General features: G+C 38.3%; 1 protein-coding gene across 1 annotated transcript; it reads right to left on the bottom strand.

Moving 5' to 3' along the window:
- LOC100719370 (uncharacterized) lies at positions 1–26,049 on the bottom strand. The gene is given in 9 exon segments (XM_063230420.1): positions 1–923; positions 15,917–16,061; positions 16,427–16,636; positions 17,897–17,982; positions 17,985–18,144; positions 18,517–18,788; positions 19,432–19,536; positions 25,046–25,286; positions 25,477–26,049. Coding segments are annotated over 9 exon segments (2,715 nt in total).
- Between the last annotated feature and the right edge of the window lie 1,481 nt (positions 26,050–27,530).

Here is a 27,530-nt window from a genome sequence, read left to right as displayed (position 1 = left end):
CTAATAAGATTTCTTATTTCCAGAATGTGTTTTATCTTTGAACCCATGCGGAGAATTTCTCTCTGGTCTTAACAAAATAATATAGCATTTAGGGACAAAGATGCAGTCCAGCATCCCTGCACCAGAGGCCAAGATAGAGAAGACCTCCATGGCCACCATCACATTCCCCTTGCTGCTGTGGTACACAGGGAGGAATGTGATCCACACACTGCAGAACACCAGCATGCTGAATGTCAGAAACTTGGCTTCACTGAATGTGTCAGGCAGGTTCCTGGCTATGAAAGCCACCATGTAGCTGACCAGGGCTGGGGAGCCCAGGTATCCTAGAACACAATAGAAGTCAATGAGGGAGCCCTTGTTGCACATGATGATGATGTGGCCAGGTTCAGAGTGTGCATATACATCAATGTAGGATGGGTTTGTTCCCATCCACACTCCACAGAGAGTGAGTTGGACCAGAGTAAAGATGGGGATGATGTAGTTTGGTGCCCTTGATACCAGCAACAGCCTCATCCTTCTGCCTGGAGCAGTGACCTTAACGGCCAGAACCACAGTAATAGTTTTGGTCAAAACATTGGAAACAGCCACAGTGAAGACAACTGCAAATGTGGTCTGCTGGAGGATGCAGGTGGCTGTGTTGGGATGGCCAATGAAGAGCAAGGAGCAGAGGAAGCAGAAGGTGAGGGAGATGAGCAGAGTGTAGCTGAGAGCCTGGTTATTAGTCTTGACAAGGGGAGTGTCTCAATTCTTCACAAAAAGCACAAGAACAGCAACTGTGAGGACAGTGATACTGAGGGCTGTGCCAGCCAGCATCTTCCCCATGAGGTTTTCATAAGCAAGAAAAGTCACCAACTTTTGGAGGCAATGGTCTTGCTGTATTGTGGCATACTGGTCATCAGGGCACTTTACACATTGTTCCATATCTACCGAGAAATTCAAATTGTCATTAGCTGAAGTTCATTAATTCTCCCCTATTCACTCAACCATTTACAAAATTTCATAGGGCTTCCTAAAAAAACACTTGTGTTCTTTGGTTTCTATTTCATGTTTTTTTTTTATTTAAAAGAGTTTTCTTTCAATTTCTAGGCAAGAACCTTGAATGTAACTCTCCTTTCAAAAATTTTTGTGTTTTGAAAAATCATAATCATAGGATTTCCCAGGCTGCACTCAAGTTTGTGATCCTTTTGTGTCAGCCTCATGGAGTGCCTGGGATACCAGTTTTGCATCAACATGTCCAGATTTTCATTTGATTTTCTAGATACCCAGCAAAGGAATGTTATATTTACAATCCTGCACTTTACAGCTCTATATTTTCACAGAACAATATAATATATATATCTGTCTCTAGCTACTCTCTGTCAATTCATGGTTTACAGATATGTTCAGTGAATAACCACTTGAGAAACCCTAGTACTACAATGAGATTTACACACTGTTCATTAGGACATGTTCTCCCACTCCATGAATGTTTGAGGCTTACTTGAAAAATCATGTTGCAGTTTGTATAACAATTACATAGTTTATATAGAACAAATTGTAAAATGTTAACATCCTACCATTGTTGAACATTTCCATCCATAAATTTGCTTTCTTCAATTATTTCAGGTTTATTATTAGACAGATATTTTGGACTTTTACAGGAGAGTGTTCTGTACTTTCAAAACTTTTTAATTTTATAAGTATGTCACCAATATTTTAAGATTTATTAAGTGTGAATTTGTGTAATATCATCTTTGAGTGTGTAATTACTCATCTGTAACAATAGATTACTTTTCACTTTTATGTTCAACCACTAAATGTTCAATTATTAATGTGTGTGTGCTTTATATTTATAAACCAAAACTGCATAAAATTATTCCAGATATAATTCTTTTTTCTCATACTTGATTGATTTTATATGTTTTTTCTGAGTGTTTTGTATCATCAGGGACATGTAGAATATCTGCTAGAAGCAGTCACAATGAGTATTGTATTGTGACATTTGCTTTCAGAATTTAACTCCAAAATGTGTGGCTTATTTTAGAGTCATATAAATATTAATTATACTGTATGAAGTTTCTTCATATCCTTAATTTATTAGGTGTTGCTTTTCTTTATTTGTAAGATATGGAAAGGATTTCAACTTTATTATATTTTCTTCATTCATTGATACCATTTCTATTTTTTACAGACTTAGAACACTAAATTATACTTAATAGACTGAATTTGGCTATGGATTCTCTTTTTAGAACATTAGTGTCATTTTGGGAAACATTATGCCAATTTAGTTCCCAAAGAAAAGTGGTCTGTAAACTTAGCTTCTTGTAATGACGTTGTCAGCTGTCAGCAGCATCATGTGGTCTTTGTCTCTTTTTAAAAATATTAATGTATGCATGTTTCCAGTACATAATGCATTCATTCACTGCTGGGAATTGGTACATGTACATAACACACATTAATTCTTTTTCTCCTTCTCTACTCTCATTTTATTGTGCCAGCTTCTAATTCATTTATTGTCTTATAAATCCTTATATATTTTATTGCTATATATAGAGTGGCCCAACAGTCCTAGGACACATGACATATAAAACATGTAAGACAACTATCCTGTCAACACTTTTTGATAAACTTTCAGTGCTGGTTTACAGTAACTCTGCCTCCCTTTTCTTTCCCCCATCATTACTTTTGTGTTTTTACATGTTTTACATGTTGAGTTTTTCAAATGAGAGAAAGTATGCAATATTTCCACTCATGTCTCAAATGTACTTTACATTATGGCCTCAAGGTGTATCAGTTTTCATAAAAATGAGTCAAGTTTATCATTCTCTATGATAGAGTAATCATCTATAGAAGTCATAGGCTTTAGATATCTTAACATAACTGATTGTGTCACTTTTTTACTTTCTCTGAAGGGGTTTAAGTAAATCACCATTAGCATGCTATTTTAAGCACTGATATTTCACCACTGGTACATTTTTCCAGTTTTGAATCTTCATATCAGTTACTTTTAATAAATTTTATTAGTGCCTAATAATTTTAGGAAATAATAGGCTTCATTGTAATATTTTCTATGTATATATAATAAAATGTTTTCCCAGCCTTTTCTTCCCTTACTCCCATTCCTACCTACTCCTTTCCCTTTCTTCAGTAACAGATTCCCTTCCACCTTATGCCATCTGTGTTAATCCCACATATCTGGGAAAAATGAGTGATACTTCTCTGAATGAGCCTGGTTAATTTCATTTGCATTAGAATCTCCAGTTCATTATTGTTCTGAAAATGACATAATTGCATTTTACTTTATGACTGAACACATTAATGCGCATATATGATACATGTATTTATTCAGTTTCTAATGGCATCCTAGACTGTTTCAATATATTGGCTGCAATGCGTTGTGCACAATGAACATACACATGAAAGTATGTCAGTAGAATGCTGACCAATTCCTTCATGTGTATACTATGGATGATATAACTGGGAGTATTTTAGAGTTTCTTTTAATATGTAATTCATATAAATATTTTGGAGAAGTATTAAACTAGCAATCCATATTTTTAGTAGTATTTGGCCAATTTGTTTTATTTTTCCTTAGAACTCTTGCTATTTCCTGTAGTTCGTGGGTTTCAAGTAAACATTCAAATACATTGGTGTAGAACATTGAACAATAAACTATATATTCATAAGGAAAATTTCCATGCAGCTGAAGAAATGGAAAAAATTTTAGTTATGATTTTGAAATGAGTCTTGGTCAACTTCTTTTAATGTATTCATTGCTGTCAATTATTCTTTTTTTTTTTTTTACTAGAATCAACTTTCGTTCTGTTGAGTTATTTATTTGTGTTTTAATTTCTTAAGCATTACTTTTATTTTGTTTCTCATCTTGCATTTTTGTTTCAATTTTCTTTTTATTATCTAGTTTTTAAAAGTATTTCAAATGCAGAACTTGGTTTTCAATAACTGAATATTCATATCAACACATAGCTATAATAAAAATATGCATTAGTCACTAAAATAGCTTTTGCTTCAACATTAATATTTGGTAAGTCATTCAAGTACATTGCTTGTTAATTTGTATTTTAAATTATTGTATGAGAAACAAATTTGAGAATTGTTATTCAGAAGCCAGTAGTATACACAACTTAATACAATATATCACACACTCAAACTCCGTAAATAATATATATCCAAGTTTTATAAGTTACATTATCAGCCTTGCTAGATTTCAAACTATTAGGTCTGAGGAGGGGAAGAGGGGGAAGGAGTGGCCAGTGGTGGTGGCTGAAAAGATAAGAAGTATAAAATATAAGTAACCTTTATTTCGGGAATGCAGGGAGAGACCCCCGACCCCCCTGGGGCGCAGCATCTCCACCCAGGGGCCGGCGATCTCTCCCTGGAACACACTCTCTGGAACACATGGAATGAGGCACATAAGTAGCCTCTGTCTGGGGTGGAACCTAGGGGGTATTAGGGATGCACAGGTAGCTCATTGGCACACGTTTCGCACCAGAGGTAATTTTCAAGGGTGGGGGTATAGGGTTACAGGTAAATCTCTAGGGGCGGGGGAGGCAGGAACTCCCTAATTCCGGCTGAGGCTTTTCCTGGCTAAAGTGTCCGGTCTGGGCCAGCAACCCTTTCACAAACCAAATTTGAAGTCATCTTAAGTAGGTTGTAAAACAAAATCACATGTCAACTGTTAATGCAAATTAGAAAGATGAGTCTAGCATAATCAAGCTTTTTTTTTCATGTTTACTATTCCAGTCTTTCAAAATTCTTCAGTTGTGTGACTCACTAACTTTACTGTAACTTATCTCTATTCTCACCCTAATATTATCTGTTTTAAGGGCATAGAATTTCATTTTTATCCTTTTGAATAATACACAAATGGGAATTAGCCATTTGGACCACTTCTGCTAATCCTAAACGAGAAGTTATGTCACTTTACTTCATTTTGGTATAATAATCAATGAGACAGTTTCTCATCTCTGCTACAAAACACCTCACATGCAGAACTTAGAACAAGAGATTTTATTGTGGCTTAGATTATTAGTCCATATTCAGTGGGCTAAAGACAGAAATGGTATGGAAGAAAAATCAGGACAAGAACAGCTGTTCAGCCCATGGAAGCCAACAGCACAAAGAGATACAGACCAAAGTGTGTGTGTATGTGAGGCTCCTTCTATGAAAATACCTCTGATATGCTCCTAAAAATATAGATCCAATACCTCATTATATCTTTTAGATTGAATGCATATCATCCAGCAGCTCTGTGTCAAAAATTCTAATTCAAGATGTATGTTATTTCCCCTAATGATGTGTCACTTTTGGTACAGCAGAGATAACATGCATAGTGTACTCGAGGCATGCAGCACATTAAAAATCTATCTCTGTTTCAAGTCAAGCACAATCTCTCTGAACACATGCTTTCTGGAAGATCAATGCTAGATCCTGAAAAGTAAGAATATTCTGGATCTTCATCTTTAATGTAATCAAAAGGAGGTTTCAATCACCTGCACAACTGTTTTTTTAAAAATTTTATTTAAAAGGAAAAAGAGAAACAAAACAAAACAAAACAAAACACAGCAGTGTAAGGGTACAATTAATACAGAACTACAAAAAAAAAATCAGTAAGAAATCACCAGTTAATAGATTACAATTATCATCCTAGAGACAGTTGCTCAAGTCACAGTATCAAAGCATACAAAGTGGACATCAAACAGTGAGACTGCAAACACTTGTGTTCAATGATCCAACCAAAAACATTAATATGGGCATCTATTTAACACCCCTCAACACACTTGCAGTTGTATACTTTAGAGCACTTTTTTTCCTCTCTTTTTTACAACAAAATTTACACATTTTGGGTTTTATTACTCCTTAGTTCTTATTATTTTTTTTGGAAGAGAATAAAGTCAAATATGGTGAAACAAAGCTGTCAGTCAAAACCAAGGATAGACATAGCACATGATGTAAAAATAGAGTACAAGGTTATCAACAATGGTTACCATAATGCCTCTTGCTTCCTTAAAAAGAATTGTCTATCTCATTAGGTATTATAAAGTTGAACAAAACAGTGGAGAACAAGACCAACAAAACCTAAACCTTGTAAACACTACAGGACTTCCAAAGAAGATAATAGTCAAGCCAGAGTGGGCATCATAGTGAATCTTATTGCCTTCAAAGTAGTTGCCTATACCTTCAAAATTGATACTATCATACAGAACAGAACAGAGTCTAATCAGTAAAAACAAGATAGTGGGAGTATTAAAGAACTTCAAATCAAGTTAATAGGAAATAAAATAAGTTAGTACAATATATCCTGCTAATTTTTTTTTGATTTTTCCACTTAATTAAAAAAATCATAAAGAATAACTAAATAATTTTTTTAATGAATAAGGAAGAGATTGAGATAAAACAGGACATAACAATATAACAATACAGGTCAAAGCATGACAGTTTCAGCAACCTAGTGCTTCACCACCAAATAACCCAGTTTAATAGTAGTTATCATAATGTCTTTTTCCTTGAAATATTTGAATATAACTTCATACACTATAGCTTCAAACATATCAGTCAGTGTAAAACCATTCAAGTGGATGAAAGCATTGTAGGGTTCTGTATTATCTCTTTGCCTATAAAAATTTTTGTTTATACTATCACATATAATAAAATCCAGAAAGATACATCATGATAAAACCAATGAAGACAGAAGAGCACAGTTTGGTGGGGCTTCAAAACAAGATGATAGTAAATCAGCACTAGCTATTATGATGACTTATTTTCTTCAAAATAGCTGTTCATTTCATCACAGGCAATAATATCAAGCATCCCAGAATAAAGCCTTTCCAGTTAATAAGTGAAAACTTTATAAGGCTTCAAGGCCACATAATGGGGAATCATGATTATCACATACTTTTATATATTTGAATCATTACTTACATTAGGGAAACTATTCGGTATTCACACATGCGAGATTGAGTTATTTCACTTATGAGTATGGTCTCAAGCAGCGCCCATTTATTGATAAATATCTCAATGTGATCCTTTTTTATAGCTGAGTAATACTCCTTTGAATAGAAATACCACAACTTTTTTATCCATTCCTCAGTTGATGGACACTTAGGTTGTTTCCAAGATCGGGTGATTACAAATTGTTCGGCTATAAACATAGGTGCACATATATCACTGTGGTATGATGCTTTCAGTTCTTCTGGGAATATGCCTAGAACTGGAATGGCTGGAAAAAATGGGACTTCCAATCCCAGCTTTTTGAGAAATCTCCAGAATGACCTCCACAAAGGTTGTACCAGTGTACACTACCACCAACAGTGCAGGAGAGTTCCTTTTCCCCCACAGCCTCTCCAGAATTTGTTGTCATTGGTTTTCTTGATCTTGGTCATTCTTTCAGGAATGAGATGGAATCTCAGTGTGGTTTTAATTTGCATTTCTCTAATGACCAATGATGATGAACATTTTTTCATGTATTTATTTTCCATTTGTATTTCTTCATCTGAGAATTGTGTATTCATCTCAGATGCCCATTTTTTGATTGGATCTTTGAATTATGTGGGTCTGAGTTTTTTAAATTCTTTATATGTTTTAGACAAAAGTCCCTTGTCTGAGGGAGAGATCACTAAGATCTTTTCCCAGTTTGTGGATTTTCTTTTCACTATGCTAGAAATTTCTTTTGACATGCAGAAACTTTTTAATAAGAGGTGGTCACAGTTATTGATTCTGGGAAGTATTTCCCGTGCAGTTTGAGTCCTGTTCATGAATTGTCTACCTACCCCTATATCTTCAAGGTTTTTACCCAATTTTTCTTCCAATAGATGTAGTATTTCTGTTTTAATATTTAGATGTTTGATTCATTTAGATTTTAATTTACTACATGGTGATAGTCATGGGTCTAGCTTTAGTTTTTGGCAAATGGACAGCCAGTTTTTCCAACACCATTTATTAAAGAGACTATCATTCTTCCAGGGAACCCGCTTGGCTCCTTTATTGAAGATAAGGTGGTTGAGTGTGTTTGTAGTTGTGGTTGTATCTTCTAATCTGTTCCATTGATCTTTGGCTCTGTTTTGGTTCCAGTACCATGGTGATTTTACTACAGTTGCCTTGTAGTATAACTTCAAGCCAGGGACTGTGATGCCTCCTACCTTGCCTTTGCTGTTGGGAATTGACTTTGCTATTCTAGGTTTCTTCTGGTTCCAGATGAATTTTAGGAGTGATTTCTCTAGATTTAAAGGTATGTTGACGGTATTTTTATTGGGATTGCATTGAATCTGTATAACAGCTTTGGGAGAACGGCCATTTTAACAATGTTTGTTCTTCCTATCCATCAGCAAAGGATGTCTTTCTATTTTCTGAGATCATCTTCAATTTCTTTTTTCAGTGTGTTATAACTTTCCCTGTATAGGTCTTTCACTTCTTTCATAAGAGTAATTCCTAAGTAATTCATTTTTTTGCTTACTAGTGTGAAGAGTGTTGTTTTTCTTATTTCCCTCTCTGTGATTTTGTTGTCAGTGTATAGGAATGCTATTGATTTCTGAGTATTGATTTTGTATCCAGCTACATTACTGAATTTATTTATTATATCTATGACTCTTTCAATGGAGTTTAGGGGGTCTTCTCTATAGAGTATCATGTCATCTGCAACAATGATAATTTAACTTCTTTTCCTATCTTTAACCCTTTTATTTCTCTCTCGTCTAATTGCTCTGGCTAGTACTTCTAGTACCATATTAAATAGGAGTGGTGATAAAGAACATCCTTGTCTTGTGCCTGATTTTAAAGTAAAGGCTTTCAATTTTTGGCCATTTAGTATGATGCTGGCTGTTGGTTTGTCATAAATGGCCTTTATTATATTGAGGTAAAGACCATCTATTCCAATTTTCTGTAAAGTTCTTATCATGAATGAATGTTGGACCTTATCGAAGGCTTTTTCTGCATCTATAGAAATGGTCATGTGATTCTTACTTTTGGCTTTATTGATATGGTGGATTACATTTATTGATTTATGTATGTTGAACCATCCCTGCATTCCTGGAATGAATCCCACTTGGTCATGGTGTATAATCTTCTTGATGATTTGCTGCATTATTTTTGCCAATATTTTATTGAGGATTTTTGCATCTGTGTTCATTAGGGAGATTGGTCTATAGTTCTCTTTTTTAGTTGGGTCTTTCTCAGGTTTTGGTACTAGAGTAATATTTGCTTCCAGGAATGACTTAGGAAGGATTGCTACCCTTTAAATTTCATTGAATAGTTTGAGAAGTGTTGGCATTAGGTCTTCTTTGTATTTCTTGTAGAATTCTGCAGTGAATCTATCTGGGCCTGGGCTCTTCTTTGTAGGTAAGGACTTAATTACCTTTTCAATTTCATTCATAGAGATTGGGTTATTCAGCAGTTTTACATCCTCTTGATCTAGCTTTGGTACTTCATATGTTTCTAGGAATCTGTCTATTTCTTCTGTGTTATCAAACCTTTGAGAGTAGAGGTTTTCGAAATAGGTGTTGATGATTTCCTGTATTTCTGTAGAGTTTGTAGTGATTTCACTTTTTCATTTCTTATTGCATAAATTTGAGCTTTTTCTTCCCTTTTTAAATAAGGTTGGCTAGGGGCTTATCAATTTTATTTATTCTTTCAAAGAACCAATTCTTTGATTTGTTGATTCTTTGGATTGTTTTCTTAGTCTCTATTGTGTTGATTTCTGCTCTAATTTTTATAATTTCCTCCCTTCTTTTGGCTTTGGGCTTGACTTGCTCTTCTCTTTCTAGCTGTTTGAGGTGTAGCATCAGTTTATTTATTTGTATTCGTTCTGCTTTCATGATGTGGGAACTCAGTGCAATAAATTTTCCTCTGAGGATGACTTTCATTGCATCCCAGAGATTCTGATAAGTTGTGTCTGTATTTTCATTTTCTTGTAGGTATTGTTTAATTTCTTCTTTAATTTCCTCTGTGACCCACTGATTACTCAATAGTGTGTTACTCAGTTTCCATGTGTTTGTGGGATTTTTGCAGTATCTTTTATCATTAATTTCTAATTTCAAAGCACTATGATCTGATAACATGCAAAGGATGATTTAAACACCTTTGCATTTGTTTAAATATGTTCTGTGAGCTAACATATGGTCTATTTTAGAGAACGACCAATGTACTGCTGAGAAGAATATGTATTCTGATGTTGTTGGGTGGAACATTCTGTATATGTCTATCAAGTCCATTTGTTTACAGATGTTATTCAGTTCTGTTATTTCTTTGCTTATTTTCTGTTGGGTTGATCTGTCCCTCGGTGTCAAAGGCGTTAAGGTCTCCTGTTACAATTGTGTTACTGATAATTTGAGTTTTCATTTCTGTTAATAGTTGTTTTCTATAACTGGGTGCTCTGGAGTTTGGTGCATATGTATTTAAGATAGTTATCTCTTCCTCTTGGAGTTTTCCCCTAACAAGTATGTAGTGACGTTCTTTGTCCTTTATGATCATTATTGGTTTAAAGTTCATGTTGTCTGCAAACAGAATGGCTACTCCTGCTTTTTTTTTTTTTTGATTCCTGTTGTGTGCAGTATTGTTTTCTATCCTTTGACTTTCAGTCTGTGAGTATTCTTCTGGGTTAGATGGGTTTCCTGTAAAAAGCATATGGTTGGATTTTGTTTCTTCATCCATTCTACTGGTCTGTTTCTTCTGATTGGTGCATTGAGACCATTTACATGGTTATAACTGTTATATGCTGGCTTATTCTTGACATGTTATCTCTCTGCTGTTGCATCTTTATCTTTCTGTTCTGTTTACTTATCTGCTTTGCTTAGTGTTTTTCTTTCTTTTTTCTTTTTTTTATTTAAGGAGAAAAGAAAAAAAACAGTGAAGGGGTACAAGTTATACAGATTTATAGAAGAAAAAAATGCGCAGTAGGAAATCACTAGTTAATGGATTACATATTGCCATCTTAGAAATAATTGTTCAAGTCACAAAATTAAAGCTTGTAGAGTTGACATTCCAACAATGATACTGCAAACAGTTCTGTTCAGTGACCCAATAAAACTCTGTGATATCATTTTCTATCTTATACACTTAAATATACATGCAGTTATATAGTTTAGAGCACTTTCTTTTCCTCTCTTTTGTACAATGACTATTACACATTTTGGGTTTCAGTGCTCCCACAGTTCTTATTGCTTTTTTGGAAGAGAGTAAAACCAAATGTGACATAACAGAACAGAATTGGTCAAGTCAAAAGGGTGGACATAATAGATAATATAAAAACATAATACAAGGTGATCAACAATGGTTACCATAATGCCTCCCGCTATCTCTAATAGAATTGCCTATATCATTAGTTATAATACAATTGAACAAAACAGTAAAGAACAAAACCGACAAAACCAAAACATTGGAGACATTGTAGGTCTTCAAAAGTAGATAAAAGTCAATGAGAATGGGCGTTATAATGAATCTCATTATCTTCTCAGCTGATGCCTAAACTTTCAAACCTGATACTATCCAGCAAAACAGAATAGGGGAACATCACTCAAAAACAAGATGGTGAGAGTAATACAGGGCTTCAAATCGAGATAATAGAAAGTCAAAGTGGGTTACTATATTATATCCTGCTATTTTTTCCCTTTAATTAAATGGATAAAAATAAAAAAAGTAAATAATGGAGTGGAGATTGAGAAAAAAGAGGGCATAACAGCGAAACAGGGCAGATCAAAACATAACCATTTAAGCAGAATAGTGTTTCACCACCAGATAATTCCGACCCAAAAGTAGTTACCATATTGTCTCTTTCCTTGAAGTCCTTGAGTACAACTTCATATATTGTAGCATTAAGTATATCAAAACAATGTAAAACCATTTAAGAGAATGACAGCATTATAGAGTATTTAGAATTGACTAACAGAAAATGAACAATGGTTTCTGTATAATCTCCTTGTCTTTAAAAGGTTTTTGCTTATGCTATCGTACATAATAAAATCCAATAAGATACAACCTGTTTAGACCATTGGAGACAGAAGAACAAAAGCTTGATGAGACTTCAAAACAAGATGATACTAAATCAGTATTACCTATTAAGATGTCATTTTCTCCAAAATAGCTGTTCCTATCATCCAATCTTCTCTGTCTCATTTCTGTTGAGCTCTTTTTCTGTCAGTTTGTCTTCTTCATTTTGTTCTCTGCTCCATTTGTTGTGGCCTCCCCGCCACTATTTCTGGGTTCTTTGTATTTTTCTTTTTTTAGAATATCCTGCAATACTTTCTGTAGGGTTGAATTAGTGGTTGCAAATTCCCCCAGTTCCTCTTTATCCTGGAAGCACCTCGTTTTTCCATCAATTTCCAGGGACAGTTGTGCAGGATATCTCAATCTTGGCTGGAGATTATTATCTTTCAAAGCTTGAATTATTTCCCCCCATGCTCTTCGTGATTTGATGGTTTGTGCAGAGAAATCTGTTGTAATTCTGATGGGTGTTCCCTTGTAAGTGGTCTGTTTCTTGTCTCTGACAGCTTTTAATATTCTGTTCTTGTATTGAATTTCTGGAATTTTTATTATTATATGCCTGGGTGTTTCTCTGTTAGGGTTGTAGGTAGCTGGGGTCCTGTATGCCTCATACATCTGAGTATCTTTACCTTTTGCTAAATTAGGAAAATTCTCCTGGATTATTTCTGTGAGTAGCTTTTGTAGTTCACTTGTTTGTGTCCCTACTTCTTCTTTTATGTTCTTAATCCTTAAGTTATGGCTCCTCTTATCATCTTCTTGTCTTTGTATTATTGCTGTTTGTTTCTTTGTTATTTTTAAGAAGTTTTTCATTTCATTCTCCCATATTACAAGTCTGCCCTCCAGATCAGATAGTCTGTCCTTAGTTTCTTTCAAGCTGTTATGCCAGTCGTGGATAGACTTCTTAATTTCTTGATAGTCCCTTTGAACCTGCTTCACATACTCAATGCTTTCTCTGTTTTCTCCATCAAGCAATTCTCCCCTCTTTTTCTGTTCTTCCATTCCACCATCTGTTTTTTCCTGGGTGGTGCTTAGCATTTCTCTAACTATTCTGCATACTTCTAGCTTCAGGTCGTTGATAACTTCATTCCTGAATTGGTCTATGAGGTTCTCTATATGGCGCTTAATGTATATTGGTGCGGTGTCCACTATTGCCTGTTTCTCAGAATTGGGGACCGAGGAGCCTTTCTTGTTGCTTCCCTTCCCCATATTTTCTGTTCCTTATAAAATGCAAGCTTACATTAGAGGTCCGGCTTCCCTGCCTGTCAGCCACCGCCTGATCAAATTGCGCTGGCTAGATATTCCCGCCCACCGCTGTGCACCAGGGAGTTGTGGAGGAGGCAGCCTATGCGGGAGTCAGTCGCCCCTCCAGGCCACTGTCAGGCTCTGGGATCTGGGTTAGGCCAGATTACCAAGTCCGCCCGCAGTGTCATGCAGGCCAGGCACTTTTCACCAATCCTGTCTGAGAGGGGAATGTGTGTCTGAGTCGCCACCACGCCCTGCTCTTACAGGACTGCCCGAGCCCAGAAAGTCCTCCGCTGGAGTCAGACTGTGGTAGGGGGTCAGTTTCTCTCACTCACCTCACCACCAGTCAGTTTTCGTGTATGCCTCCTTGTCCACCCTGTTGTCTACTCCATTCGCAGACTCCCATTCCCAGAGCTTCTGCATGTCTCTCCTTGCCAAGCCGCTTGTGGAGGCAGCCAGCTGCCAGGCGGCGGGAAACCCAAATCACGGTTTCTAATGGCGCAGGGTCGAGCCTCCACACCGAGTCTTTTCTGTTCCTATTTTAGCGCCAGGACTGTATTCTAAGTTGGTTTCTCTCAGCCCAGTTCGTTCCTGAGTCAGCAGAGCATATCTCTACTGGTTCATGTCTCCTTAGTCCGCATCATTCCTGGCCTCTGAGTCGAGCCTTTCAGAGAGCCTCCGGTAGTTGCTGTTGTCTGTCTGCCATGTTCTCCCCAAAAATCCTTGCTTAGTGTTTTTTCCTTTGTGTATCTAAACTGTCTCTCAATATTTTTTGCAGGGTTGGCTTGGTGTTCATGAAGTTCTTCAGCTGTTCTTTGTCATGGAAGTATTGTATTTCACCATCAATTTTGAATGATAGTTTTGCAGGGTACATCAGTCTACGTTGGAAATCCTTTTGCTTTAGGATCTGGAATACTTCACCCCATGTTCTTCTTGACTTTATTGTTTGTGCTGAGAAGTCTGCTGTGATTCTGATAGGTTTTCCTTTATAAGTGATCTGTTTTTTCTCTCTGACAGCTTTTAATAATCTATTATAGTGTTGGATTTCTGGGATGGTGATTATTATATGTCTGAGTGTAGTTTTATTTTGATTATGACTATTTGGAGTTCTATAGGATTCATTGAACCTGATGTCGGTTTCTGATCTCATGCTTGGGAAAATTTCAGCTATTACTTCTCTAAATATCCTCTTGACATCCTTTATGTTGTTCCCTTTTTTTCATTAATCCCTATCAATCTTATGTTGTTTTTCTTTGCATCATCTTGCAGTTGTTGAATTATTTCCTGATTCCTTGTTATTTTAAAAATATCTTTCCTTTCCTGTTTACTAGCTGCAATCCTGTCTTCAAGGTCTGAAATTCTATCTTCACTTTCATTGAGGTGGTTTTTACAGCTTTCAGTGGTGTTTTTTTTTTATTTCCTGTATATCTCTGTGCATCTGCTTTGTGTATTCTGTTTGTTTCTTATATTGCTCATCCAGGTATTCTATCTTTTTGTTTATTTTCTCCAATTTTTAATTGTGATTTCTTTAGATATATTCAGAATCTCTTTCATTTCTTTTATCATTTCTTCTTTTACCTGGGAGATTATTTCGAGTTTGAATTCCTATAAAGCTTCCTGGAGTTGCTTGTTTATTTCAGTAGCTATTAAGTCCAATATTTGAGGTGTATGGCATACATTTTGTTCTATATACATCACTCCTAGGGTTTCTTGAGATGGGCTGGACGTTTGAGGTTGTAATTTGGTCTTTCATTTTGTCATTTTCCTATATATATATATGTTTCAAGTGTTATTTGAAAGCTTCCTCAGGGTCTATTGGAAATCTGCTTCTATGTTCACAGCTCCTGGGACTTTGGCACTCAGTTCCCCCTGGCTGCTGGGCCTCTGCAACCAGTGGCCCTCTTCTGCCTGTTTAGAACTCTGTAGTTCCAGATTAGCTGGGCTCCAAGGACACTGTGCCCCAGCCTGCTTGCTCAAAACTCCACACTTCTCCAAGTGCAGCTGGATTGGGGAGGCGGATGTCGGCGCCTCAGATCCACTTAGCCGCTTCACTGCACCCAGAAGCCTGGAGGGTCCCTAACAGTCTGGGCTTTGGGCAGAGTGCTCTGGGCATTTACCGCAGGCTGCAAGCCTCTGGAACTCCTGATGCTCACCTGCTTGCTGAGAAATCCAGTCCTCCAGACACACAGGGAGGCGGATGCCACAACTGTTTTTTTTTTTTTTTAAATAATTTTATGTGTTAAGCTTTATGGTGCAGATGGAACTCACAGGTGATATGGTGGGAGAATCATTCTCATGACAAAATAATATTTTCAGTAGATCTAGGAAAGCAACTGAGAATAACTTGGGAGTGTTTTATGCACCTGTAATCCCAGCTACACAGTAATCTGAGATGGATAGGTCAAAAATTGCAAGATTTGTCTCAAAATAACAACAACAACAATAAAAGATATGGAGATAGGCTAAGGGTGAGGGAAACACTTGGTCCAGTTCTCACAAATGTTAAAAGAAAAAGGATATACAAAAGAAAAAAAATGAATCTATGAGTATATACATAGAGAGGTATAGAGAATGTACTAAATTAAAGAAATAAATTTCCACCTAACAGAAGAAATAACTTTGTCATCGATGTCCTCTGGAAGTCTTTTTCCATTTCCTGGATGGATGGGGTGAATATGAAATGAATGTTATGACCAACTCTTACCAGTGTGATTGGAGATTTCATTCTCTGGGCAAGGGGTGCAATAAAAACAGCAGGCAGGCTTTTCCTCCTAAGAGGTCTTCCTGAATCCAAAATGACAACTTTCACTGCATACAGAGTGGGGCATCTGAGGAAAAAATATAGGTTGCTGAGTTCTTAGAAATGTATCAGTCCTTTAGAACTGGAAGGAAAAACAATTTTTATGTATACAGTGTTTTATATATATATATATATATATATATATATATATATATATTTGTAAGCACCATATTTCATAATATAAAATGAATTTATAACCATTTACAAAATATAAGTAAATGTGCTGCTTTCCAATTCATTGGAAAGCTAAAAGTAAAGGAGAAAATTGATAAAATTGAAATTGAGATTTGTAAATGCCATAGTTTCCTATTACATAAAATTTGGTGTGCAAAACCTAGAGCAATATTTTGGTTATTTGTTGTTACTGAAGTGCTGTACAATTTTATCCAATTATACCTCTGTAATTGCTGTGACCCACTCAATCATATCATAAGATAAAGACAATTGTTGGCCATGTTGGACATATGGGATAAATGTTCCAAACTTGACCTTAAGTCTAAGGCCTTCTGAAAAATTCCAAAAGTTGAGAATGTCATACTGTACATCCACTTTGCTTCTGTCATTCAAATTCACTTGGTTTCCAGCAAGATTGTTAAATGGAATGTTCTTCAAAATTGCATTGAGCTAAAAGATAAATCACCCTCTGCTGAAAAGGACTTCATTATTAAGACACAAATGAAATAGGGAAAGGTCCTAATTATCTTCAATTTTTATTACATAATGCAACATTGACACAGGCATTTAATAAAGAATACCTGTGAATAAATGCCTGTAGAATAAATGAAGTGTCATGGAAGACAAAATATCTCATTTTTCCTAAAAAGTCAATAAATCATGAGAAAAATTTTATCCAAACTAACTTAAACAAAATTTTCATGCAAGTTACACAATAAGTTTAAGACATTTCATTATTTTTAGATCTCATGTTCCCACAGCTTGTAGTTACAATATGAAGTTTTCACAAGTAAAAACCACTGCAGCATGAAGTGAGAAATGCAAGATAATATATTTAATATAGAGTTTAACACCATTTAAATTCAAGAATACAAAGATTGTTTTATAGTAGGAAGATTATGGAAAATATTTAGACTTTTATAATATGTATATTATCTGAATAGACATATTCATGCTTTACAGAAAAGCAATGATCTGCTCTCATATTGGTTTTTTCTATGCTGGTGCTTTCTTGCTAAGTGCCCACTTATAAAAATTCAAGATTTATCTCCTTAGCATGACCTGGTATGGAATCACTTGCACTTTTGGATAATGTTTTCTAAAATTCTCAGATACCTTGAATATATTGTGTGCAATTACAGAAAAGATGATTTACCTGCCAGGGAATGCACTGTCAAATTCTTGTTTTCCATCAATGATATTTGTGCTTGTTGAAGAAGCATCTCATGGAGGGCATTGGCTACAGCATACACTGAATTGTGTATATTGTGACTCCAATAAGTCATAGTTGTGTCAAAATGATACATAGGGAGCCACATCAGAGAAGCATTGGGTGTGCAGTCCTTCAATGAACAGTCTGCATTGGAAAATGAACAATAGAAATTATTGAACCAAAAGCTAGAGAGATAAAAGTCTTCTTGGTAATTGAAATGGTTGGCTTCTTGGACAAAAGTTTTGAAAACAGAAATTTCTTCCTGATGGTTAGAAAAAATGAGTTCCATGTAACAAATTAAGGATGAAATTTTTCACAGTCATATCAGCATGCCACTGTGAGTTGGTCACTCAGACTTTTCTTGTTACTAAGTACTGCTCTGTGTCATAGTTGACATCATTTAGGAAATCAGTGTCATGGTAAATGATCACCACATTCACTTGTGATATTTCTTTGGTCAAAATAATGTACTCCTTTGCAAATGCTATATACAATACAAGATGAATTGTGACCATTTTCACAAATGCTACACAGATTTTGTTTTTGTCCATCTCTCCTGTCACATCTGAGAGAACTGATGTCTTTTATGACCTTTCATAATGACCAGTCCTACCCTGGTCCATCTGAAATGAAGCATCAACACAACCATAACAAGATCCAGAGATGTGTCCTTCGGGGCTGCCTGATAGATAGAAGGAAACTGTCCATTGTCTCTTAGCACAGGATCAAAAAACCCAAATGTTACCTAAAGGGAAAGGAAATTGAAAGGAATATAAGGAAAGGGTTGACAAGGCACAAGCTCAAACCTGAAGAAACTAAATAACTGAGAAAGGCATAGACAGAGATACTATTGATCCAGTCTTTCTATTCATCTCCGTTACTAAAGCTTTCTTGTGAGGTACAAATTTTTAGGAAACATTTTTGTTTCTTTCTCTCCCTATTTTCTGTAGAAAAAACAACTTCTGAGCAAATCACTAAGTCTCTCTGAACTTATGTATTGAAATTTCACAGTGGTAAGATGTATTTTAACCAGGATCCTTCTTCCAGCCTATTTAATCATCTCAGAATGTCCCCATGCAATACTTCATTTTATTTTCCTAATCTCACTCATCCTCACCTGTGGAAACTTGTAGAGCTCCAGCAGGTTGCCAACTTGAGCAGAAGCTTCCCATGATGTTCCTGTTAGTACTGCTACAGACTTGCTTTTTCTCCTACAGGAGTAATTAGGCATGCCACTCTGTCATGTGAGCAAAATGATAGAACTCTCCAGCATCCTCCAGTAACTATAAAGGAAATTATGAAACTCATATCCTAGAGATATGTTTGTTAAAAGATGAGAATTATTGTTGATCTGTTCTATCACAAATTTGAAAGCTAGAATATTCTGATCACTGTTGGGCATATGCCTGCATGGAGAGCATAAAGGTTTTTATTGTAAACAATTTATTGCAAACCAGTGACATAGCCTTTATGAACTGAATGCTCAGCTTACTTCCCTAAATTAATATTTTACAAACTGAGACATAAATGTTACATTATTAGTGGCCTTGTTTTGGAAATGTAATTAGAGTTAAATGAGAACCAGAGGAGGATTTCTAATGACTAAGGTAACTGTCTCAAAAGATTTCAGGACAATTGCTTCATCTTCCTGATATAGGAGTATACATTGGCCATATAATAACTGATAAGCCAAAAACTGATGCTTTTAAATTTTTAGAGCCAAAACTTAGATATCTATAATTATTGTTTTAATCACTCAGTTGAAGTCTATTTTTATACGACAGGCAAAATTCAGGTGATAGCCTAAGTATGGCTATACAACCAGAAAATTAATTCAATCTTTGGGAGACCTGAGCCCCATGCAGTCTTAGATTTTATAGTTTACACATACTATACACTTCATAGTTTAGTAATGATATACATGGAAGTGGAAGTAGCAACAAAGAGGGAAAATAATGTTAAATGAAACCTGTGACACATTAGGAAACTTGGCTGGGGGGTCAATATAGTCAATATACCTATATAATTTCTCAGCTCCTTCTGTCATATTTTATCCATTCAAAAGTCATTTTCTGTGTTGGATAGATTATATCTCTAGCTTTATTTGATCTAAAATAGTTCTTTTCACTTTTTTGCCCTATATATAAAGGAAATACTTAAAGAGACCAACCTATGCATGTCACACTGTGTCTTAATGGTTCACATTAATCATTATTGGGCAGAAAAAATCCACAGAGAATGTTGTATATTTTCTTTTTGTCATATTATGAACAAATACTATCATTTCATTTCTTTATAAATGATGTTCAATTTGAGTACCTTTTAATCATTATTATTCCAAAGTTCTCCAATATCAGGCTTTTTTCCATTTTGCAAACAATGCATAATCTGCAGGGTGATTATTTGAAAGTATGTGTTTGTTGATTCTGCCAACTGATAAGATTGTGGCACGTCCAAAAGATGAGGAGTATAAAATAAAAGAGGCCTTTATTCTGAGAATGTAGAGAGAGAAAAACAACCCCCCCAACCACTGAAGTCTGACTTTTTCTCTGGCAGACATGCGGTGTGGGGGCATACATGTAGCTTAGATTTGGGGTGGTGCCTAACGGGGATTAGGGATGCACAGGTAGCCCATTGGTTCATGCCACAGGCAAATTCCTAGGAGTGGGGAAGATAGAGCCACAGGCAAACTACTAGGGGAGGGGAAGATAGAGCTCCTTGGATCTGCCTCCAAGGCTTTACTGGCTACTGTGTCCCTATCTGGGCCAAAATCTTTTCAGTCCCATCTTTTGATTATTAGGAAAAAGGGTGAAGGTTTTCTTTCTTTTACTGATTCCTGCTGGAATGGGGTGCTATACTGGGGTTTAGGAGTGTTGATGGGATGAAGGTTGATGGCCATGTGAAGCTGGTGTCAGATGTTTTAGCCAGGAAAACTTTATCACTGGTGAATGCCTGTATGTTAGACTGGAAAAAAAAGGACAAGATGCTATGAGGAGGCATGGTGCTATCATATTTAAGGACCCACGTGAGGTAGAAAGAAAGGTGCCTTTGATTTAGATATGTTATTTTATCAGGACCACGTTGAGGTAGAATCATTGTCATGGTGAGGTAGAATTCTGAAAAATAAGTGTGGGGTTAAGAGGAGTGAAGTTATGAGAGGTGATTATTCCCCCATCTGAAGGAATAAAAGTTAAGAGGGTAGGTGGGTAAGACTTGTCTCTGGTCCAGGAGTTGAACTGGAAAAAATAGAGGGAGTGGGGAAAGTCATGGCTGTACCAGTATAGGGAAGGTAAGAGCCTAGACCTTCAGGGATGTCATGTTTAACCAAACAGCTGAGGGTAGAAAGAACTAAGATAGTTGTCACATAGAACATTATGAAGATGATCTTACGCATGATGTGGGAATCTTTAGGAAAGACTGTTAAGAGTCCTGCTGTAAAAATGATAATTAATAGAACATAAGAAATTAGGAACCAAATTGGATAACAAAACATGACTTAGCCTGTGAACTGTGGCTGTGAGGCCTTCATGAAACAGAGATGGGTAGGTGACAGAAGATGAGATGACCACTCAGAATGATCAGATTTAGGGCTGGGAGGGCACCCCAAAACCAGGATGGGAGTCCAGCAACTTTGACTGCTATAGGGGTAGCCAAGTAGACCAGATAGGGGCCACTCCACCTTGGCTGTAGTCCTGTGGATTTAGAGCATTTGAGATAAATTAGATCTCCTGGGGAGATGGAAGGATCTGGTTTTGCCTCTCCAGAGGGTTGTGGAAGGCAGAGATCAGCATGTTGTCCCAACAAATGTCAGAGGAAGGAAACGACTGGGACATAGTCAGCAAGGGGAGGGAGATTTTGGGGAGTAGGAAGATTGTGGAGTAAGAATGGCTTGCCATACATAAGTTCAAAAGGACTTAAGAAGGTAGGATCCTGGGGAAGTGCCCTGAGCTTGGCTAAGGCTAAGGGCAAAAGTTGAGGCCAACGTTGGGGTAGTTCTAAAGTGAGCTTGTAAGATGTGTCTTTATGAGGCCATTTGCCTTTTATACTTATCCTGAGGACTGTGGATGGTATGGGATGTGTAAGTGCCAGGTGATGTGCAAGCTTGAGGATACCTGTTGAGTGATATGAGAAATAAAGGTAGGACCATTATCTGACTGAATACTCTGAGGTAGACCAAACCTTGGAATGATTTCTTGTAATATGACTTTGGTAACTACATCAGCATTTTCCCTGGTTGTGGGAAAGGCTTCTATTCGTCCTGAAAAGATACAAACAAAGATGAGAAGATATTTGAGAGTTTTGTAGTGGGGCATGTGTGTAAAATCTATCTGCTAGTCCTGACCAGGGGTGTGTCCTTGAAACTGATGGATAGGAAAGGAAGGGGGTGCTATATGTCCCTGAGGAGAGTGATCCGGCCTGCAGATCAACAAGTTCAGAACTCCTGGAGGGGAAACGGGGATTAAATAAAAAGAGCATGTGAAAGGACATTTCTAGGGGACCCCTGGGTGGGGTACCATGTCTCCCTTTTTATTTTATCTATGGTGAATTTAAGAGAATGATGCGCACGTTCAACAATGCCTTGTCCCTGAGGATTATAAGGTATACCTGTAGTGTGGAGGATATTAAGGCTTTTACAAAATTGAGCAAAGGACGTACTGGTATAGCCAGGGCCATAATCGGTCTTGAGCTGTTGAGGACATCCCAGAACTGAGAAGGCTGACAGCATATGGGCTATAATGTGTTTAGCAGCTTCTCCAGTCTAGAGAGTGGCAAAAATGAAGCCACTATAAGTGTCAATAATGACATGTACATATTTTAGATTGCCAAACTCATTGAAATGGGTAACATCCATTTGCCATTAGGCGTTAGGAATTAAACCTCTAGGGTTGACTCCTAGGTGTTGAACAGGTGAGTGGATAGCACAAGATGGACAATTTTTTACAATTTGTCTGGCTTGCTCATGGGTAATTTTGTAGAGAAGGCGGAGGGTGTGAGCATTGAGGTGGTGTAGCTGTTGGGCTTGTTGGGCCTCAGACACCTTGGAGTCCTGAGCCATAAAAACCTGTGCTCGTACAGCAACATCAGCCAAATGATTTCCTTGGGCAAGAGGCCCTGGGAGGTTGGAATGAGCTCGCAGATGACCGATAAAGAACTTATGATGGCAAAGCCGTATGAAGCATTGTAATTGTTTGAACAGATTTGCAGCTGGGGAAGCATGACATATAGTAGCAACAGTCTCTAATAATGGAACAGACTGGGCAAGATAAGCACTGTCAGTATACAAATTAAATGGTTGGTCAGAGCAAGCAGCAAAAACTGCAAGAATAGCTTCTAACTCTGCTAATTGTGCAGAGGAAGTAGCTGCCTGGAGGGTAGAAACATTGTCTTGAGATACATAAGCAGCCCTTCCGGAGGATGAGCCATCAGTGAATAAAACCAGGGCACCCGGAAGGGGTTGTGAAGCTGTGACTTTAGGGAATATAAATGAGTCACGATTAGCAAAGTCAACTAGCTTATTTGGAGGGTAATGATTGTCAATAGTCCCTGAATAGGAAGCTAAGGCAATAGGCCATACTTCCGTACTCTGAAGTAGCCAATCTATTTGGTCTTTTGTAAAAGGTTGAATGATAATGTCTGGTTCTTTGCCAAAGTAACATTTTCCCTGCTTTCTACCCTGGATTATTAGGTCCGAGACAGCTTGGAAATAAGGCAAAAGTGTTCTTTTTGGAGAGACTGGTAAATGGACCCACATGAGGGGAGCTTGTTGCCAGAACACTGCTGTAGGGCAAAGCTTTGTATTAAAAATGAGAAACTGTAAAGGCTCATTGTAGTCCATAAAGGAAACAGTTTGTTGAGCAATAGCCTCTTCTACTTTACTGAGCGCTCTCCTGGCATCAGGTGTAAGCTCTCGGTGGGAAGTTGGATCTATGTCTCCCCGAAGCAGCGCATAAAGGGGCTGTAAATCATGTTTAGTTAGTTTTAAAAATGGTATGAGCCAATTAATATCTCCCAATAGTTTTTGGAAGTCATGAAGTGTTCTGAGGCCATCAAGCCTCAGTTGGGGCCTTAAAGAGAGTATTTGAGTGCCACATAATTGAAAACCCAAGTATGTATATGGATCAGTAAGCTGTACTTTATCAGGGGCTATTTGAAGTCCAGCCTCTTGTAAGGCAACCTGTAAGTCCTGGTAGCACCTTAGGGTTTGGTTTTGATCATCTCCTGCCAAGAGGATATGGTCCATGTAATGAATAATATAGATATGTGGCCAATGATCTCTGACTGACTGTATTGCAGTGGCTACAAAAGACTGGCATAGTGTGGGGGAGTTGGCCATACCTTGTGGCAAAACTCTCCATTGAAATCTCTGCATAGGGGCTTTAAAATTAATTGATGGGAGACTGAAGGCAAAACGCTTTTGGTCCTTTGGATGTAAAGGAATAGAGAAAAAGCAATCTTTAAGATCTATGACAATTTTAAAAAATCCTAAAGGAATGGCACTGGGTGAGGTGAGGCCAGGCTGTAGAGGCCCCATTAAGACCATTGTCTTATTTATTGCCCTAAGGTCTTGTAGCAGCCTCCACTTTCCTGACCTTTTCCGGATAACAAAGATAGGTGTGTTCCAAGGGGAATTACTAAGAACAATGTGGCCTGCATCTAACTGGTCCTGCACCAGCTGCCATGCGGCTGCAAGCTTTTCAGAGTTAAGGGGCCACTGATCGACCCATACCGGCTCATCTGATAGCCATGTAATTCGTGTAGCATGGATCGTAGGAGCGTCAATGGCCCCTAAGAAAAATGGCCTAACCCAACTTTAGCATTGTTAGGGATGGGAATGATGGGATCAGTAATGCCCATGTTATTTTTTCCTAAGCCCTGTTTTGGCAGGTAGCCCTTACTAAGCATTTGTATTGTGACAACATTATTAGGGCTTCCCATAATTAATCCCATTTGAGAGAGTAAGTCCCTACCCCATAAATTAAGAGGCAGACTCTCTATGACATAAGGTTGTAAGTGTCCCTGATTACCTTCTTGGTCTCTCCAAACCAGTTGTTTGGAACTGCGTTGTGGATTTTTTGAGTGTCCAATCCCTTGGAGGTGTGTTAAGGTTGTTTCTAAAGGCCAGGCAGTAGGCCATTCCTCCTTTCTGATAATGGAAACATCTGCGCCTGTATCAATGAGGCCTGAAAACTTTTTCCATCTAAAGACAGAGTCATGAGGGGCTTTTGTTTGGAGATACGTTGTGCCCAATATACATCTGAAGCTCCAGGAAAGGAGTTCCTCCTATAGGGAGTTATGCATTTGTTAGATGTTTGAGCCAATGGCAATAGCAGCAATTGAGCAAGGCATTGCCCTGTCCTAACTGGTATGACACCGACAAGGGGAGAAACCATGACCTTTATTTCTCCTGTGTAATCACTATCTACTATCCCGGGCAGAACTTGTAATCCTTTAAGCGTAGTGCTACTACGTCCAATGATAAGTCCAAAACTTCTGGGGGGAGGGGGCCCATAGATTCCTGAGGGTATGATCTGAACACCCATGTCAGGGGTTAAAACTGTGCTGGAGGTGGAACAGAGGTCCAACCCTGCACTCCCTGGGGTTGCCCTGAAGAGGTCTGAAATGGATGGTTTTTTGCTGGGACAAACCTTGGAGCCCCACGGGTTTGTCCGGAATTGGGGGCCTGGGGCCGGCCCCGTAACCCGTTTCCCTGTGGGGAGAGAGGGTTACTGTGAGCATCTCTTTTGGACTTGCACTCATTAGCCCAGTGGTCTCCTCGCTTACATCTAGGACACAGCCCTGGGTTTTTTGTAGAGGACTGATTTTGATTTTTTCTTTTGCAATCACGAGCCGTGTGGCCACTTTGGCCACATTTGAAACAAGTGGCATCTTTTTTAGAACGAGAAAGGGGTTGTGTAACTATGCAACCTTGTTGTGTTGTAGCCATGGCTAGGCCTTGATAAACTGGCCCAATATCTGTACATAAGCGTATATAACCCAATAAGTCCTCTTTTTTGCGATGTGGTCAAATTGCAGCCTGACAATCTGAGGTTGCATTTTCATAAGCCAATTGTTTAACCAGGGCAGAGTTTGTTTCTGTGGAGCCGAAAAGACGCTCTGCCGCCTGTAACAGGCGATCGACAAAGTCTGAAAAGGGCTCCTCAGGCTTTTGTTTTATTTGGGTGAGAGATAAAGTAGGCTCGCCTCCTGAGGGGAGCCGTTTCCATGCTCTAATGGCTGCCATATTAATCTGGGCAAAGAGGCCCGAATTGAACTGCATTTGGGTCTCTTTTGTGGCAAAATCTCCTGTTCCTGTAAGCATAGCAAGGGTCCAGGGGCTAAGCCGTGTGGCGTTGTCTCTGGCTACGTCCTCGCATTGATCAAAAAATTCAGATCTCCATAATAGATAATTGCCTCCAGAGAGGGTGGCTTTTGCTAAGTCTTTCCACTCATTAGGAATAATCCAACCCTGAGTCAAAGAATCTAGAACTGCCAGGGTGTAGGCGGCAGTCGGGCCATATTGAGAGACTGCGGCCTTTAACTCTTTTAAGGCTGTCACGGTGAGAGGTGTGTGTATCCTAACAGCTTGTGGTTCAGTGCCCTCTTCAACATCCCGTGGGGGAGTAAAGGCCTCTGTGACTGGGAAAGCCATTTTAGGCTGGCTGCCAGAGGCAGGCACCATTTTAAGCGCACTACAAGGCATGCTGGAGGCAGGCTCCATCTCAGGGACACTATGAAACTGTGTAGCTCGGAGGGCCTGCAATTGAATTGAAAGATCTTGGCATTTTTTTCTAGCTGTATCTGTTTTAAAAGATCTGCTTTTCTCTGCTCTAACTCCACTAATGTGCTAGAAGGTTGAGAGCAGACGCTGAGTGCATCATCATAGTCAGGGGATGGCCTAATAGCGACCGGTGCTGCAGCAGGGTTAGGGTGACATCTAGAGGCTTGTTATGTTGGTTGTTTCCAGTTGACCTCTTGAGAATCAGAAAGGCTGGGGTCTAAAGGCTTATATGAATCCCCAATTGGCCATGGAGGCACAGGGAGTGGCGGGCTGCCATCCTGGGACCTGCTGATCATGTCAACAGGTGGAAGTGGTGGCAGATCACCATGTACAAGGACCTCTAACAGGCCATCATTCTCTGCATCTGAGAAATCAGAGGCTTCAGATTTTTCTGAGGACGGTTTTGAGGTAGATTTAAGGGAGTCGCGCAAGGCAGCCTCACCCAGTGCAACTGTCTCCTCAACCTGAGGGTCTGCATGCCTCTGGGCAAGCAGCTCAGAAATTAAATTCCAATATGTAAAGGTGGTCACAGGAACCTTTTTTGGACCAAAAACTCTATAATAATCTTTTAAAGCATCTCTTACTGTATTCCACCTCTTGGTATCTATAGAACCCTCTAGGGGGAACCAAGGGCAAACCTTATGAATAAACTGAAAATACTGTAATAATTCTTTTGTTCCAACCCTTATCTCTCTTGTCTTTAATGCCTTTATAAGGCCTCCGACGAACACTTCGTGTTCGCTCAATACTTGACCCATGTCAGGGAAAGGAAATGGGGTTGCCATTCACTCACCGTGACTCGGGCAGGACGTCGGGTAGTCGTCTGCGCAGGTCTTGGCACTTGATTTAATTTCCTGTTGCTTTAAGCTTTAATCCTTGATTCAGTTTACTCATTCCTTGGCCGAGGTCTCTGGTTCAATTTGCTTTCACTTTCAGTTTAAGCCGGCTGTCTCTCGAACGGCTCCCTCGTTAACTTCTCCGTGCCAGGAGCCCCCACTCTGGGCGCCACTTGATCCGGCCTGCAGATCAACAAGTTCAGAACTCCTGGAGGGGAAACGGGGATTAAATAAAAGACATGGGGGAGACAAAAAGAGACGAAAGCAAGACAAAATAATCCGATCAAGCTTCCGGTTTATTCAGAAAATAATCACACCTTTTATAGGCTAAGGGCGGGAGCTGGGACAGGAAGAGGTTAAACAGATGAATACAACAGGGTTACCATCACATCCGGATAAGTGACGTAAGCAGAAGAGGATTATGGTTAATGTAGGCAGACGCAGTGCCCATAGGAGAGAGAGAGAGAGAGAGACATCGAGGCAGCAATGCCTGTCACTCGGCTCCCTACAGGAGAG

This window comes from Cavia porcellus, unplaced genomic scaffold (genome assembly GCF_034190915.1).
Source record: "Cavia porcellus strain 051 isolate PalLab524CR breed Dunkin Hartley unplaced genomic scaffold, mCavPor4.1 scaffold_18, whole genome shotgun sequence".
Classification (NCBI taxonomy): domain Eukaryota; kingdom Metazoa; phylum Chordata; class Mammalia; order Rodentia; family Caviidae; genus Cavia; species Cavia porcellus.
This window is presented reverse-complemented; position numbering and strand designations above follow the sequence as displayed.